Genomic DNA, 13,048 nt, shown 5'->3' with positions numbered 1-13,048 from the left:
CATTTGGACAAGTACATGGATAAGAAGGATTTAGATGGAAACAGGCCAAATGCAGGTAAATGGGATAAGCTCAGGTAGACATCTTGGTTGGCACGAATGTGTTGGGTCAAAGGGCCCGTTTTCATGATGAATGACTCTATGACTCTATCTTTGGAATGTGAGAGGAAACTGGAACTCAGAGTAAACCCACCAATTGTGATACAGTGTGGAAACAGGCCCTTTAGCCCAACTCTCTGCGCCTGCGCTGCCCTAGCAGCTGTGGCTTACCTGCAGTCCGTCTGTCTTTGTGTCTTTATGTTGTTTTTTGTCTTGATTGTAGTGTAAATGTGATGTAGTTTTGTGGGGTTGTGTACTATGGAGGGGGGGGGGGGGGGGGGGGACTGCAAATGTAAAATTGTCTCTTCCGAACGGAGACGCGACCTTTTGTTTCTGGGCCGTGTCTCCGTTCACACTGCGGCCTACCAACGGCCAAACCCCTGGAGCTGGCGGCCTCCAGCTGGGACTCGCCTATGGAGGCTCCGGCCGCGTGGCCGTCGAAAGCTCGCAGGCCCTGCCCTGGGTGGGGGCCGACATCAGGAGCTCCGGCAGCGGCAGTGTCTTCACCCGTTCCGAATCGCGGGGCTTGGATCGGCCCGCCGCGGACCTTTCACCGTCCGGCGCGGTCTGAAATAGGCCTTGGGATTTTTTCCGTCCGGCGGGGGCTTCAATGTCGGGAGTCCCGACGTGCAGCGGCGGCGGCGGCGTCTTCGCCTGCCCCGGATCACGGGGCTTGGGTTGGCCCGCTGCGGACCTTTCACTGTCCGGCGCCGCCTGGAACGTGGCAACTTCAACAGCACGACCACGGGAGAAGATGGCAGGGGAAGAGAAAAGACATTCTGGCCTTCCATCACAGTGAGGAGGTGACTGGAGGAGACTCACTGTGATGGATGTTTCTTTTGTTTGGTGTTGGTTCATGATTGTGTGTGTTATTGCTTATTTTTTATTGCTCTTTGGGTAATCTTTCATTTCACTGCATATTTATGTGTATGTGACAAATAAACTTGACTATTGACTATTGAACTCGCCCACACCTGCCAACAATGTCCCAGATACACTAGTCCCACTTGCTTGTGCTTGGTCCATATCCCTCCAAACCTGTCCTATCCATGTGCCTGTCTAACCTTCTTACATGATGGGAGAGTCCCAGTCTCAACTAGCTCCTCTGACAGCTTGTTCCATACACCCACCACCCTTTGTGTGAAAAAGTTACCCCTTGGATTCCTATTAAATCTTTTCCCCTTAACCTTGAACCTATGTCCTCTGGTCCTCTGGTCCTCGATTCCTTTACTCTGGGCAAAAGACACTATGCATCTACCCAATCTATTCCTCTCATGATTTTGTATACCTCTATAAGATCTCCCCTCATCCTCCTGCGCTCCATGGAATAGAGACCCAGCCTACTCAACCTCTCCATATAGCTCACACCCTCTAGTCCTGGCAACATTCTTGTAAATCTTTTCTGAACCCTTTCAAGCTTGACAATATCTTTCCTATAACATGGTGCCCAGAACTGAACACAATACTCTAAATGCGGTCTCACCAACGTCTTATACAACTGCAACATAACCTCCCAACTTCGATACTCAACACTCTGACTGATGAAGGCCAAAGTGCCAAAAGCCCTTTTGACTACCCGATCTACTCGACTCGTTATGAATTTGTTTTCATGAATAGTTTAAAGGAAGTTCATTTGCATTTCAGAAATAATAAAGTTTACGAATTACCTCAACTTCTCGTGCTCTTTTTTGTTCCTTACCCATCTACATTTCTGAAGTACCTTGAACAGTTTAACATAATCCTTCTCGGCAAACCTAAGAGCAAAAAAAACAAATAACAGAGTGTAAAAGGTGAGCAAAGTCTACCGTGTGAGAAACAATACGCAAATATAGTAGAAGTAGATCCCAAAGTTTGGAGCACCAGGAGCAAACTCACGCAGTCACGGAGAGAAGGCGCAAGTGTGAGGAGTTGAACTTTGGGAGATCACGTGTAAGCGGAAAATATACAATTAATGTCATGACCCTTAACAGCACTTATGTACAGAGGGATCTTGGGATACAAGTCCATAACTCCCTGAAAATAACTACACTAGTAGATAGAGAGGTAATGAAGGCATTCGGCATGCTTATTTTCTTAAGTCTGATCTAAGTCTAATTCTTAGCATTGAGTTTTAGAGTCTGCAAGTTATGATGCAGCTTTATAGGACTTTGGTTAGGGCACTGCATGCATGCAGTATTAGTCGCCCCATTATATGAACGATGTGGAGGCTTTAGAAATGGTGTACAGGAGGTTTACCAGAATGATGCCGGGTATTAGCTACAGGAGTGATTGGAGAGACATGGATTATTTTCTCTGGAATGCCAGAGATTGAGGGGAGATAGAAAAATAGAAGATCTAATGGATGCATGTAAAAAATAATGATAGGTATAGACCAGGTGGACAGTCAGAACATTTTTCCTGGGATGGAAATTTTAGGTGAGAGATGGCAAAGTTTAAAGATGTATGGGACAACCTTTTACTCAGAGATGGTGAGTGCCAGGAATGAATTGCCGCGGATGGTGGTGGAGGCTGATATGATAGCGGTATTTAAGAGACCTTTGAATAGGCATATGTATATGTAGGTAATGAAGGGATATAGATTTGTGTGCAGGCAGATGAGAGTTGGTCTTGGCACAATGTTGGGCATAGACATTGTGGGTCGATCTATCTATTTGTGTGCTGTATTGTTCTATGTTCAACATTCTATGAGTAACTGGTTGAAATGATTGGGTTAAGAGTCATGATAGCCCTCGGCCAGAACAAAAGCTACCTTTAGAAGATTGAAGGAAAAATCATATCAAAGGGTGGTCTGAGACATCCTGGGAAGAACCATCACAAGGAGAGCTCTTTTAAACTATGCCTGTCTCACCTTAAAGGTATGCTCTCTAGTATTTGATTTTTCCATCCTGGGAACAAGCTTCCGTTTACCCCATCTATGCCTGTCATAATTTTGCATACTTTTATCAGGTCTTCCCTGCACTTTCCCACGTTCCAGAGAAAACAAACCAAGTTCTCCCTGTAGCTAATACCCCCTAATACAGGCATCACTCTGGTAAACCTCCTCTGCACACTTTCCAAAGCCTCCAAATCTTTCCTGCAATGGGGAAACCAGAACTGCATGCTAAACTCAAAATGCGACCTAACCAAAGCTCTATAAAGCTGCATTACGGACTTCGTGCATTATGACATCTAAACTAGCAGCAGGCCAATATGTCGTCAGCCACCCTGACAAGTTTCCCCTCCCAGTAGACATGTAGACATGTACTCAGGCAGCATGTCTGTATGTAACAGCCTAACTGACTTTTTGGCACTATCGGAAATGAGGGGCTTGGTATCACCCTTTCTCAAGTACATCATTCAGGCAGCCCTTGGTATAATCAAAGTAAAAATGCACCACACTTTTCCCTGCAGGGAGTGCATGAACAGATGAATTGGCAAGGTTAGGTGTCCAAGAAGGGCAGCATTGATAACCGCCAATGGATCAACAGGAAGATGCAGTCAGGGTTAATCAGACTAAGATTGGAAATCTGATAGAGACAATGAACTAATACAAATCTGGGAGGGAACATACCACCTCTCATATGCTAAATGGAAAACTATGATAAAGGGCAACTAACCAGGAAAAAAGATCAAGCAACCCCATCACAAAACATTGGCAAGCAAAAAAAGAAATCTATGTATTGGACTATATCCTTATTGGCCTTTACAAAGAACTGCAAGAAAGAGCAGATAAATGATAATCTGCAAACTGAAGTATCCCCACTCTTTGACAGAAAGCAAAGAGTGGGGATAAATGGGTCCTTTTCAGAATGGCAGGCAGTAACTAGTGGGGTACCGCAAGGCTCGGTGCTGGGACCGCAGCTATTTACAATATAGCTTGTAATAACTTGGATGAAGGGATTAAAAGTACCATTAGCAAATTTGCAGATGATACAAAGCTGGGTGGTAGTGTCAACGGTGAGGAAGATGCTATGAGGTTGCAGGGTGACTTGGACAGGTTGTGTGAGTGGGCGGATGCATGGCAGATGCAGTTTAATGTGGATAAATGTGAGGTTATCCACTTTGGTGGTAAGAATAGGAAGGCAGAGTATTATCTGAATGGTGTCAAGTTAGGAAAAGGGGATGCACAACGAGATCTGGGTGTCCTAGTGCATCAGTCACTGAAAGAAAGCATGCAGTTACAGCAGGCAGTGAAGAAAGCCAATGGAATGTTGGCCTTCATAACAAGAGGAGTTGAGTATAGGAGCAAAGAGGTCCTTCTGCAGTTGTACAAGGCCCTAGTGAGACCTCACCTGGAGTACTGTGTGCAGTTTTGGTCTCCAAATTTGAGGAAGGATATTCTTGCTATTGAGGGCGTGCAGCTTAGGTTTACTAGGTTAATTCCCGGAATGGCAGGACTGTCATATGTTGAAAGACTGGTGCGACTAGGCTTGTATACACTGGAATTTAGAAGGATGAGAAGAGATCTTATCGAAACGTATAAGATTAGCGGAGTCAGGGAGTATGGGGAGAAGGCAGGAACGGGGTACTGATTGAGAATGATCAGCCATGATCACATTGAATGGTGGTGCTGGCTCGAAGGGCCAAAATGGCCTACTCCTGCAACTATTGTCTATTGTCTAAAAATATATTACTGAAGTTAGGCTCTGGCCTGACTACTTGCAATGGATTAAAGAACAGCTTATTAAACTCAACAGAACATTGATCAATGTCATCCAGCATAATTGTAGCATAAATAGTTCAAATGCTATTTGCATGGCTATGCCTTGCAGAAAGAATTGCAACATGGTGATGATTCAGATATCTGATAATATCAGATGAAATACAGCCAATGTTCTGTATGTATGATAGAACTGCAGATGCTGATTTACACCAAATTTAGATACAAAATGCTGGAGTAAATCAGTGGGTCAGGCAGAATCTCTGGAGAAAAGGAATAGGTGACATTTCGGCTCCAAACCCTTCTTCAGTCAATGTTCAGTGTGATCCAATTAACTAAATGTTCAATGAATCAAAAGGGGGTGGGGGGGGGGGGGGGGGGGGGGGGATGTAACTGGAGATGATCTGGGAGGATGTTGCGAGACAAGGAGAGACAGGGAGAGACAAGGAGAGACAAGGAGAGACAGGGAGAGACAGGGAGAGACAAGGAGAGACAGGGAGAGACAGGGAGAGACAGGGAGAGACAAAACCTATGACAACAAAAACAAGGGTCGGTTCGGGACGAGCTGTCTGTCCGTGGGCGTGGGGAAGAGAGTGGAAGTTTTGTTGCCTCCATCACAGTGAGGGGGTGTTTGGAGTCACTGTGATGGACGTTTGTGTTGGGGTTATGTGTCTTGTGTTCTTTTTTGTGTATGACTGCTATGTAGTTTCGTTCGGTACCTCGGTACCGAATGACAAATAAAGTTCTGTTGAACTGTTGAATAAAGCTCTGTTGAAAAAGGTCACATGATCGACATATGGTGAGAGTATAGCTGAAGATAACTTCATGGCTTTGTAGAGACAAAGAATTGCAGATACTGGAATCTTGCATAGAACACACAGTGCTGAGGTAACACAGCATGTCAGACAGCATCTCTGGTGGACATGGATAAGCAACTGATAATCTGAAGAAGGGCCCAACCTGAAAGATCACCTATCCATGTCCTCCAGAGATGTTACCTGACCCCCTGAGTTACTCCGGCACTTTGTATTCAAGGCGAAAGTCTGAACTTAGAAGATAAGGTGCCTGGGAACAGCCATATTTGCAAAGATGTGAAGCAAAATATGAACAGACAACTAGAATTCTCTCGCTTGATAAGGAAAGAAGCTCTTGCCTGGAGTAGCGGAAATCGAGATCCAGAGGACATACGTTTATGGTGTAGGGGGAAAGATTTAATAGGAATCTGAGGGGTCATTTTTCCACATAAAGGATGGTGGGTGTATGGAACGAGCTACCAGAGGAGGTAGTTGATGCAGCGACTATCACAACATTTAAGAAACAATTAGACAGGTATACGGATAGAAAAGGTTTGCAGGGATACGAGCCAAAATGCAGGCAGGTGGGACCAGTGTAGATGGGACATGTTGGTCGGCGCGGGCAAGTTGGGCAGAAGGGTCTGTTCCCACGCTGCATCACTCTATGACTCTATGTGTTTTGCTTATTCAGTCCTTGGATGAGTGACAATTTCAAATGATTGACAAGAGTTGTGGGAGCCCTAGTTAAGAGCACAGGCTTCCTTTAGAAGACTGAAGATAGAGTGATCCAAGACACCGAGACATCTGGGAAGAACATCACAAGAAGGAGAGCTCTGATCTCAAAGCTCAGTCAAGACTACTACCCCCCCCCCCCCCCCCCCCCATACCCTACCCTATCCTAAATACCAGCAGAGTGAGTTTGGCTAATTCATTTATATGAGCTGAAGTCCAAGCTGTGAGGCTTGTTATTTAGTGTAAGATTTGATCTGGAACATATGGTGTAAGAAATATAGAGTAAGAAACATTGGAAACAGCTACCATAATATGGATGACCATGAGTTCAAGCTCAGAGAAGACCACCTGCCAAACTAACAGACTGAATCTGGCTAATTCATTTATGTGGGTAATGTTTCAGCTAAATGTTACAGGAGTTGTAATTTAAGGTTTCAAGGTCAAAGTTTCAAGGTCAGTTTATTGTCACGTGTACCAATTAAGGAACAGTGAAATTTGAATTACCATAGAGCCATACTAAAAAAAAAAGCAACAAGACACACAACTACATGAAAGTTGACATAAATATCCACCACAGCAAATTCCCCACGTTCCTCACTGTGATGGAAGGCAATAAAGTCCAACTTCTTCCTCTTTATTCTCCCGCGGTCAGGGTAGTTGAACCATCCCCAGTCGGGGCAATCGAAGCTACCACAGCCAGCGGTCGGGGCGCTTCGGGGCGGTCCAAGCTCCCACGGCTTGGTGCTCCCGAAGTCGGTCTCTGACCAGAGACCGCGAGCTCTACGATGTTAGTCCGCAGGCTCCCGCGGTAGAGCTCAAAGGTCGATCCCTGGCAAAGGGATCACGGGCTCCACGATGGTAAGTCCGCAGGCTCCCGCGGTGGAGCCGCCAAAGTCGGTCTCCAGCAAAGACCGCCAACTCCTCGATGTTAGGCCACAGTGCAGACGGAGATACGATAGAGAGAAAATAATTGCATCTCCGTCGAGATAAGAGATTAGAAAAAGTTCCCCAACTCCCCCTCCCCACATAAAACATACATTTATAAGAACACTAAAACATACATTTAACACATACAAACAAACAACAAAAGAAGGAAGGGACAGGCAGACTGTTGGCGAGGCAACCATTGCTGGCACCACCGGTGGATAGTGCAATAAGCGATAAGATAGAACAGTACATCAAATAAGAAGTTATCAGACGTCAGTGGTTTACACGCATGCTTATGTGACTCAAATGCTGTTAAAGATTCAATTTTATTAAATCTGGTTTTGAGCTTTTGTTCAACAGGTCAGTTGACATACTAAAGAGGAAATAGAGTGAACATCATATTGTGTCATATCTATGAATTTGCAATGCGGTTATTTGCCCAGTTTAATCTGATAACGTGACCTTCAGCATCAAGATTTCTAAAAACATTTCATGCCCATAAATAAGCATGTTCCCTTCTCATAAATATTATGCCCTGATCTGGGAATAATCGGGACACTGCAGTTGGGACCAGTACAAACAGGACGGTCTGCACCTGAGCTGGAATGGAACCAATGTCCTAGGGGGAGTGTTTTCTAGTGCTGTCGGGGAGGATTTAAACTAATGTGGCAGGGGGATGGGAGCAGGAGCAGAGAGACAGAGGGGTGTAAAATGAGGGTAGAAGCAACAGGTAGCAAGGTGAAAAGTAAAAGTGGCAGGCAGACAAATCCTGGGCAAAAATCAAAAAGGGACACTTTTCAACATAATTGTATAAGGGGCAAGAGAGTTGTAAAAACAAGCCTGAAGGCTTTGTGTCTCAATGCAACGTGTATACGTAATAAGGTGGATGAATTAAATGTGGAGATAGTTATTAATGATTATGATATAGTTGGGATTACGGAGACATGGCTCCAGGGTGACCAAGGCTGGGAGCTCAACATCCAGGGATAGTCTATATTCAGGCGGGATAGACAGAAAGGAAAAGGAGGTGGGGTAGCGTTACTGGTTAGAGAGGAGATTAAAGCAGTGGAAAGGAAGGACATTAGCTTGGAGGAAGTGGAATCGATATGGGTAGAGCTACGAAAGGGGCAGAAAACGCTAGTGGGAGTTGTGTACAGGCCACCTAACAGCAGTAGTGAGGTTGGGGATGGCATCAAGCAAGAAATTAGAAATGCGTGCACTAAAGGTGCAGCAGTTATAATGGGTGACTTCAATCTACATATAGATTGGGTGAACCAAACTGGCAGGGGTGCTGAGGAAGAGGATTTCTTGGAATGTTTGAGAGATGGTTTTCTAAACCAACATGTCGAGGAACCAACGAGAGAACAGGCCATTCTAGACTGGGTATTGAGTAATGAGGAAGGGTTAGTTAGCAGTCTTGTTGTGCAAGGCCCCTTGGGCAAGAGTGATCATAATATGGTAGAGTTCTTCATTAGGATGGAGAGTGACAAAGTCAATACAGAAACAAGTGTTCTGAACTTAAAGAAAGGTAACTTTGAGGGTATGAGGCGTGAATTGTCCAAGATTGATGCTGAAAGGGTTGACGGTGGACATGCAATGGAAGGCATTTAAAGGTCGCATGGATGAACTACAACAAGTGTTCATCCCAGTTTGGCAAAAGAACAAACAGGAAAGGTAGTGCATCCGTGGCTAACAAGGGAAATCAAGGATAGTATTAGAACAAAAGATGAAGCATACGGATTAGCCAGAAAAAGTAGCATACCAGAGGACTGGGAGAAATTCAGAGTCCAGCAGAGGAGGACAAAGGGCTTAATTAGGAAAGGGAAATAGATTATGAGGGAAAACTGGCAAGGAACATAAAAACTGACTGCAAAAGCTTTTATAGATATGTCAAGAGAAAAAGATTAGTTAAGACAAATGTAGGTCCCTTGCAGTCGGAAACAGGTGAATTGATCATAGGGAACAAGGAGATGGCAGACCAATTGAACAAATACTTTGGTTCTGTCTTCACTAAGGAAGACATAAACCGTCTGCCGGAAATAGCGGGGGACCGGGGGTCTAATGAGATGGAGGAACTGAGGGAAATCCAGGTTAGTCAGGAAGTGGTGTTAGGTAAATTAAATGGATTAAAGGCAGATAAATCCCCAGGGCCAGATAGGCTGCATCCCAGAGTGCATAAAATTTCGCTCGGTGTTGTGCCGAGTGACAATAAAGTGTTGTTATGTTATGTTATGTTATGTTATAAGGAAGTAGCCTCAGAAATAGTGGATGCATTAGTGATAATTTTTCAAAACTCTTTAGATTCTGGAGTAGTTCCTGAGGACTGGAGTGGCTAATGTAACCCCACTTTTTAAAAAGGGAGGGAGAGAAAACGGGGAATTATAGACCAGTCAGCCTAACATCGGTAGTGGGGAAAATGCTAGAGTCAATTATTAAAGATGTGATAGCATCACATTTGGAAAGTGGTGAAATCATCGGACAAAGTCAGCATGGAATTACAAAAGGCAAATCATGTCTGACGAATCTTATAGAATTTTTCGAGGATGTAACTAGTAGAGTGGATAAGGGAGAACCAGTCGATGTGTTATATCTGGACTTTCAGAAGGCCTTCGACAAGGTCCCACATAGGAGATTGGTGTACAAACTTAAAGCACACGGTATTGAGGGTTCAGTGTTGAGGTGGATAGAAAATTGGTTGGCGGACAGGAAGCAAAGAGTGTGAATAAACGGGTCCTTTTCGGAATGGCAGGCAGTGACTAGTGGGGTACCGCAAGGCTCAGTGCTGGGACACCAGTTATTTACAGTGTATATTAATGACTTGGACGAGGGAATTGAATGCAACATCTCTAAGTTTGCGGATGACACGAAGCTGGGTGGCAGTGTTAGCTGCGAGGAGGATGCTAGGAGGCTGCAGAGTGACTTGGATAGATTAGGGGAGTGGGCAAATGCATGGCAGATGCAATATAATGTGGATAAATATGAGGTTATCCACTTTGGCTGCAAGAACAGGAAAGCAGAGTATTACCTGAATGGTGACTGATTGGGAGAAGGGGAGATGCAACGTGACCTGGGTGTCATGGTACACCAGTCATTGAAAGCAAGCATGCAGGTGCAGCAGGCAGTGAAGAAAGTGAATGGTATGTTGGCATTCATAGCAAGAGGATTTGAGTTTAGGAGCAGGGAGGTTCTGCTGCAGTTGTACAGGGCCTTGGTGAGGCCGCACCTGGAGTATTGTGTGCAGTTTTGGTCTCCTAACCTGAGGAAAGACGTTCTTGCCTTAGAGGGAGTACAGAGAAGGTTCACCAGATTGATCCCTGGGATGGCGGGACTTTCATATGAGGAAAGACTGGATAGACTGGGCTTGTACTCGCTGGAATTTAGAAGACTGAGGGGGGATCTTATAGAAACATATAAAATTCTTAAGGGGTTGGAGAGGCTAGATGCGGGAAGATTGTTCCCGATGTTGGGGGAGTCCAGAACCAGGGGTCACAGCTTAAGGATAAGGGGGAAGTCTTTTAGGACCGAGATGAGAAAACATTTCTTCACACAGAGTGGTGAGTCTGTGGAATTCTCTGCCACAGAAGGTAGTTGAGGCCAGTTCATTGGCTATATTTAAGAGGGAGTTAGATGTGGCCCTTTTTGCTAAAGGGATCAGGGGGTATGGAGAGAAGGCAGGTACAGGCTACTGAGCTGGATGATCAGCCATGATCATATTGAATGGCGGTGCAGGCTCGAAGGGCCGAATGGCCTACTCCTGCACCTATTTTCTATGTTTCTATGTTTCTATGTTGCTGATCAGCTTGATCCCGAACCTGAAAATAATAGAATGTAAAAGTAACGCTCCATTCAAATAAACCTAGAAAAGCAAAGGTGACAATGGTGCTCCCTGGTATCGAATGCTATCCTTGCCAAGAATGGCAATGTAACAAAAGGCAGCCGTGAGTTTACAATTAACATTAAAGTACAGGTCAGGACACTGCAGTGAATTTAGTTTAGTTTAATTTATTATTGTCACATGTACTGAGGTACAGTGAAAAGGTTTTGTTTGCATGCCATCCAGTCAAAGAAACAGCTATAAAAATCAAGCAATCCACAGTTCACAGGTAAAGGATAAAGGTTAGTACACATTCAGTGCAAGATATAACATTGAACTTCGATAAAGTCTGATTTCAGTTGTGTTCAAAGGTCTCCAATTATGTAGATAGGAGGTGAGGACCGCACTCTAGCTGATGAGTGAACTGTTTGGTTGCCTAATAACAGCTGGGAAGAAACTGTTCCTGAATCTGGAAGTATGCATTTTCAAACTTCTGTACTTCTTGCTTGATGGGAGAGGGGAGAAGAGGAAGTGCACAGGGCGAGTTTGGTTCTTGATTATGGTGGTGGCCTTGCTGAGGCAGCGTGAAGTGTAGGTGGAGTCAATGGAAGGGAGGCCATTTTCATAAATCATAGCAGCAGGATTTGGCCATTCGGTCTACTCTAACTTTCCTTCTCAACCCCATTCTCCTGCCTTCTCTCTGTAACCTTTGACACCCTTACTAATCAAGAACCTGTCAATCTCCACTTTAAAAATACCCAATGATTTGGCCTCTGCAATCATCTGTGGCAACGATTTCCACAGGTTCACCACACAGATTCATTTGTGAGATGGTCTGGGCTACATGGTGTGAACGCTGCTTCAGACTGCCCAGTGATGGGGTAAGATACCCAACGGTATCACTTCCCAGTAATAATGAGTAAAGTCCTAGTATACACATGCTCTGGAAAGATGTTGCAAACACTTGGAAAAATGGCCATCGATAGTTGGGAAGCAAATTCTAAATAACTGTAGCACACTATACCCTCAAGCCACCAGTATCAGGATTAGATGGATTCAGGAACAAAGATTGAAAGCATTTGTTATCCATTTAAACACTGTACAAAGAAGTGTGGAGCGGAGATAGATGCATCACTCTCAAACTTGACAATTAATGGTTCAAACACCTCCCATTTAGAAAGGGCAGACAAGGCCCCTTGTTGGTTGGTGTAGGTAAGTTAGGTTGAAGGGCCTGTTTTCAAACTATATGACTCCAGGACTCTGAGGGTTTCCTGAAGCAATGAGTGGATAGTCCAACTCAATGAGTAGCTGGACAGGATCTTGTACCAGGAAACAAGCCTGGCCAGGTGATTGGTGTTTCAGTGGAAGAGTAGTTTTAGAACAGTGATCAGCACGTTCTGAACAGTTGGCCTGAAAAAGATGGATGAAGCCATATTCCCTTTAACCACAGGTGAGGTCTCAGGGGACCGGAGATTAGCCAATGTTGTTGAACACAAAATGCTGGAGTAATTCAGCGGGTCAGACAACATCTCTGGAGAAAAGGAATAGGTGACATTTCGGGTCAAGACCCTTCTTCAGACCCGACATGTCCCAGTCTCAACCCAAAATGTCACATATTCCTTTTCTCAAAAGGTGCTGCCTAAAGTTCAAAAAGTTACTCCAGCATTTTGTGCCTATCTTCGATTTTTTTAACCAGCATCTACAGTTCCTTCCTACACAGCCAATGTTGTCAGTTTGTTTAGGAAGGAAAGTAGAGATAAAACAAGATATTATATGCCAGTGGGCCTCACAACAGTGAAAAGGATGCTACTGGGGAGGATTCCTCAGGATAGCATTTACACCCATTTGGAAGAGAATGAGTTAATTAGGGGCAGTCAGCATGGCTTCACCCATTAAGCATGTCATGTCTTACGAACATGACTGAAATTTAAGAGGTGATGAAGTTGATCGATGATGGTAGAGTAGTGGATATTTTCTACTTGGATTTTAGTAAGGAATTTGATAATGTCCCTCATAGTAGGGTGATCCAGAAGATTAGGATGCATG

The 13,048-nt window shown here is 44.5% G+C and overlaps 1 protein-coding gene across 1 annotated transcript in view; it reads right to left on the bottom strand.

The window, feature by feature from the left end:
- Window positions 1-13,048, bottom strand: part of LOC144609317 (alpha-2,8-sialyltransferase 8F-like) — an 89,956-nt gene that overhangs the window by 40,275 nt on the left and 36,633 nt on the right. The window contains exon 3 of the mRNA XM_078427749.1: window positions 1,764-1,850. Within this exon, the coding sequence (XP_078283875.1) occupies window positions 1,764-1,850 (87 nt within the window). The remainder of the gene's footprint in view (window positions 1-1,763; window positions 1,851-13,048) is intronic.

This window comes from Rhinoraja longicauda, chromosome 2 (genome assembly GCF_053455715.1).
Source record: "Rhinoraja longicauda isolate Sanriku21f chromosome 2, sRhiLon1.1, whole genome shotgun sequence".
In the NCBI taxonomy this organism is placed as follows: domain Eukaryota; kingdom Metazoa; phylum Chordata; class Chondrichthyes; order Rajiformes; family Arhynchobatidae; genus Rhinoraja; species Rhinoraja longicauda.
This window is presented reverse-complemented; position numbering and strand designations above follow the sequence as displayed.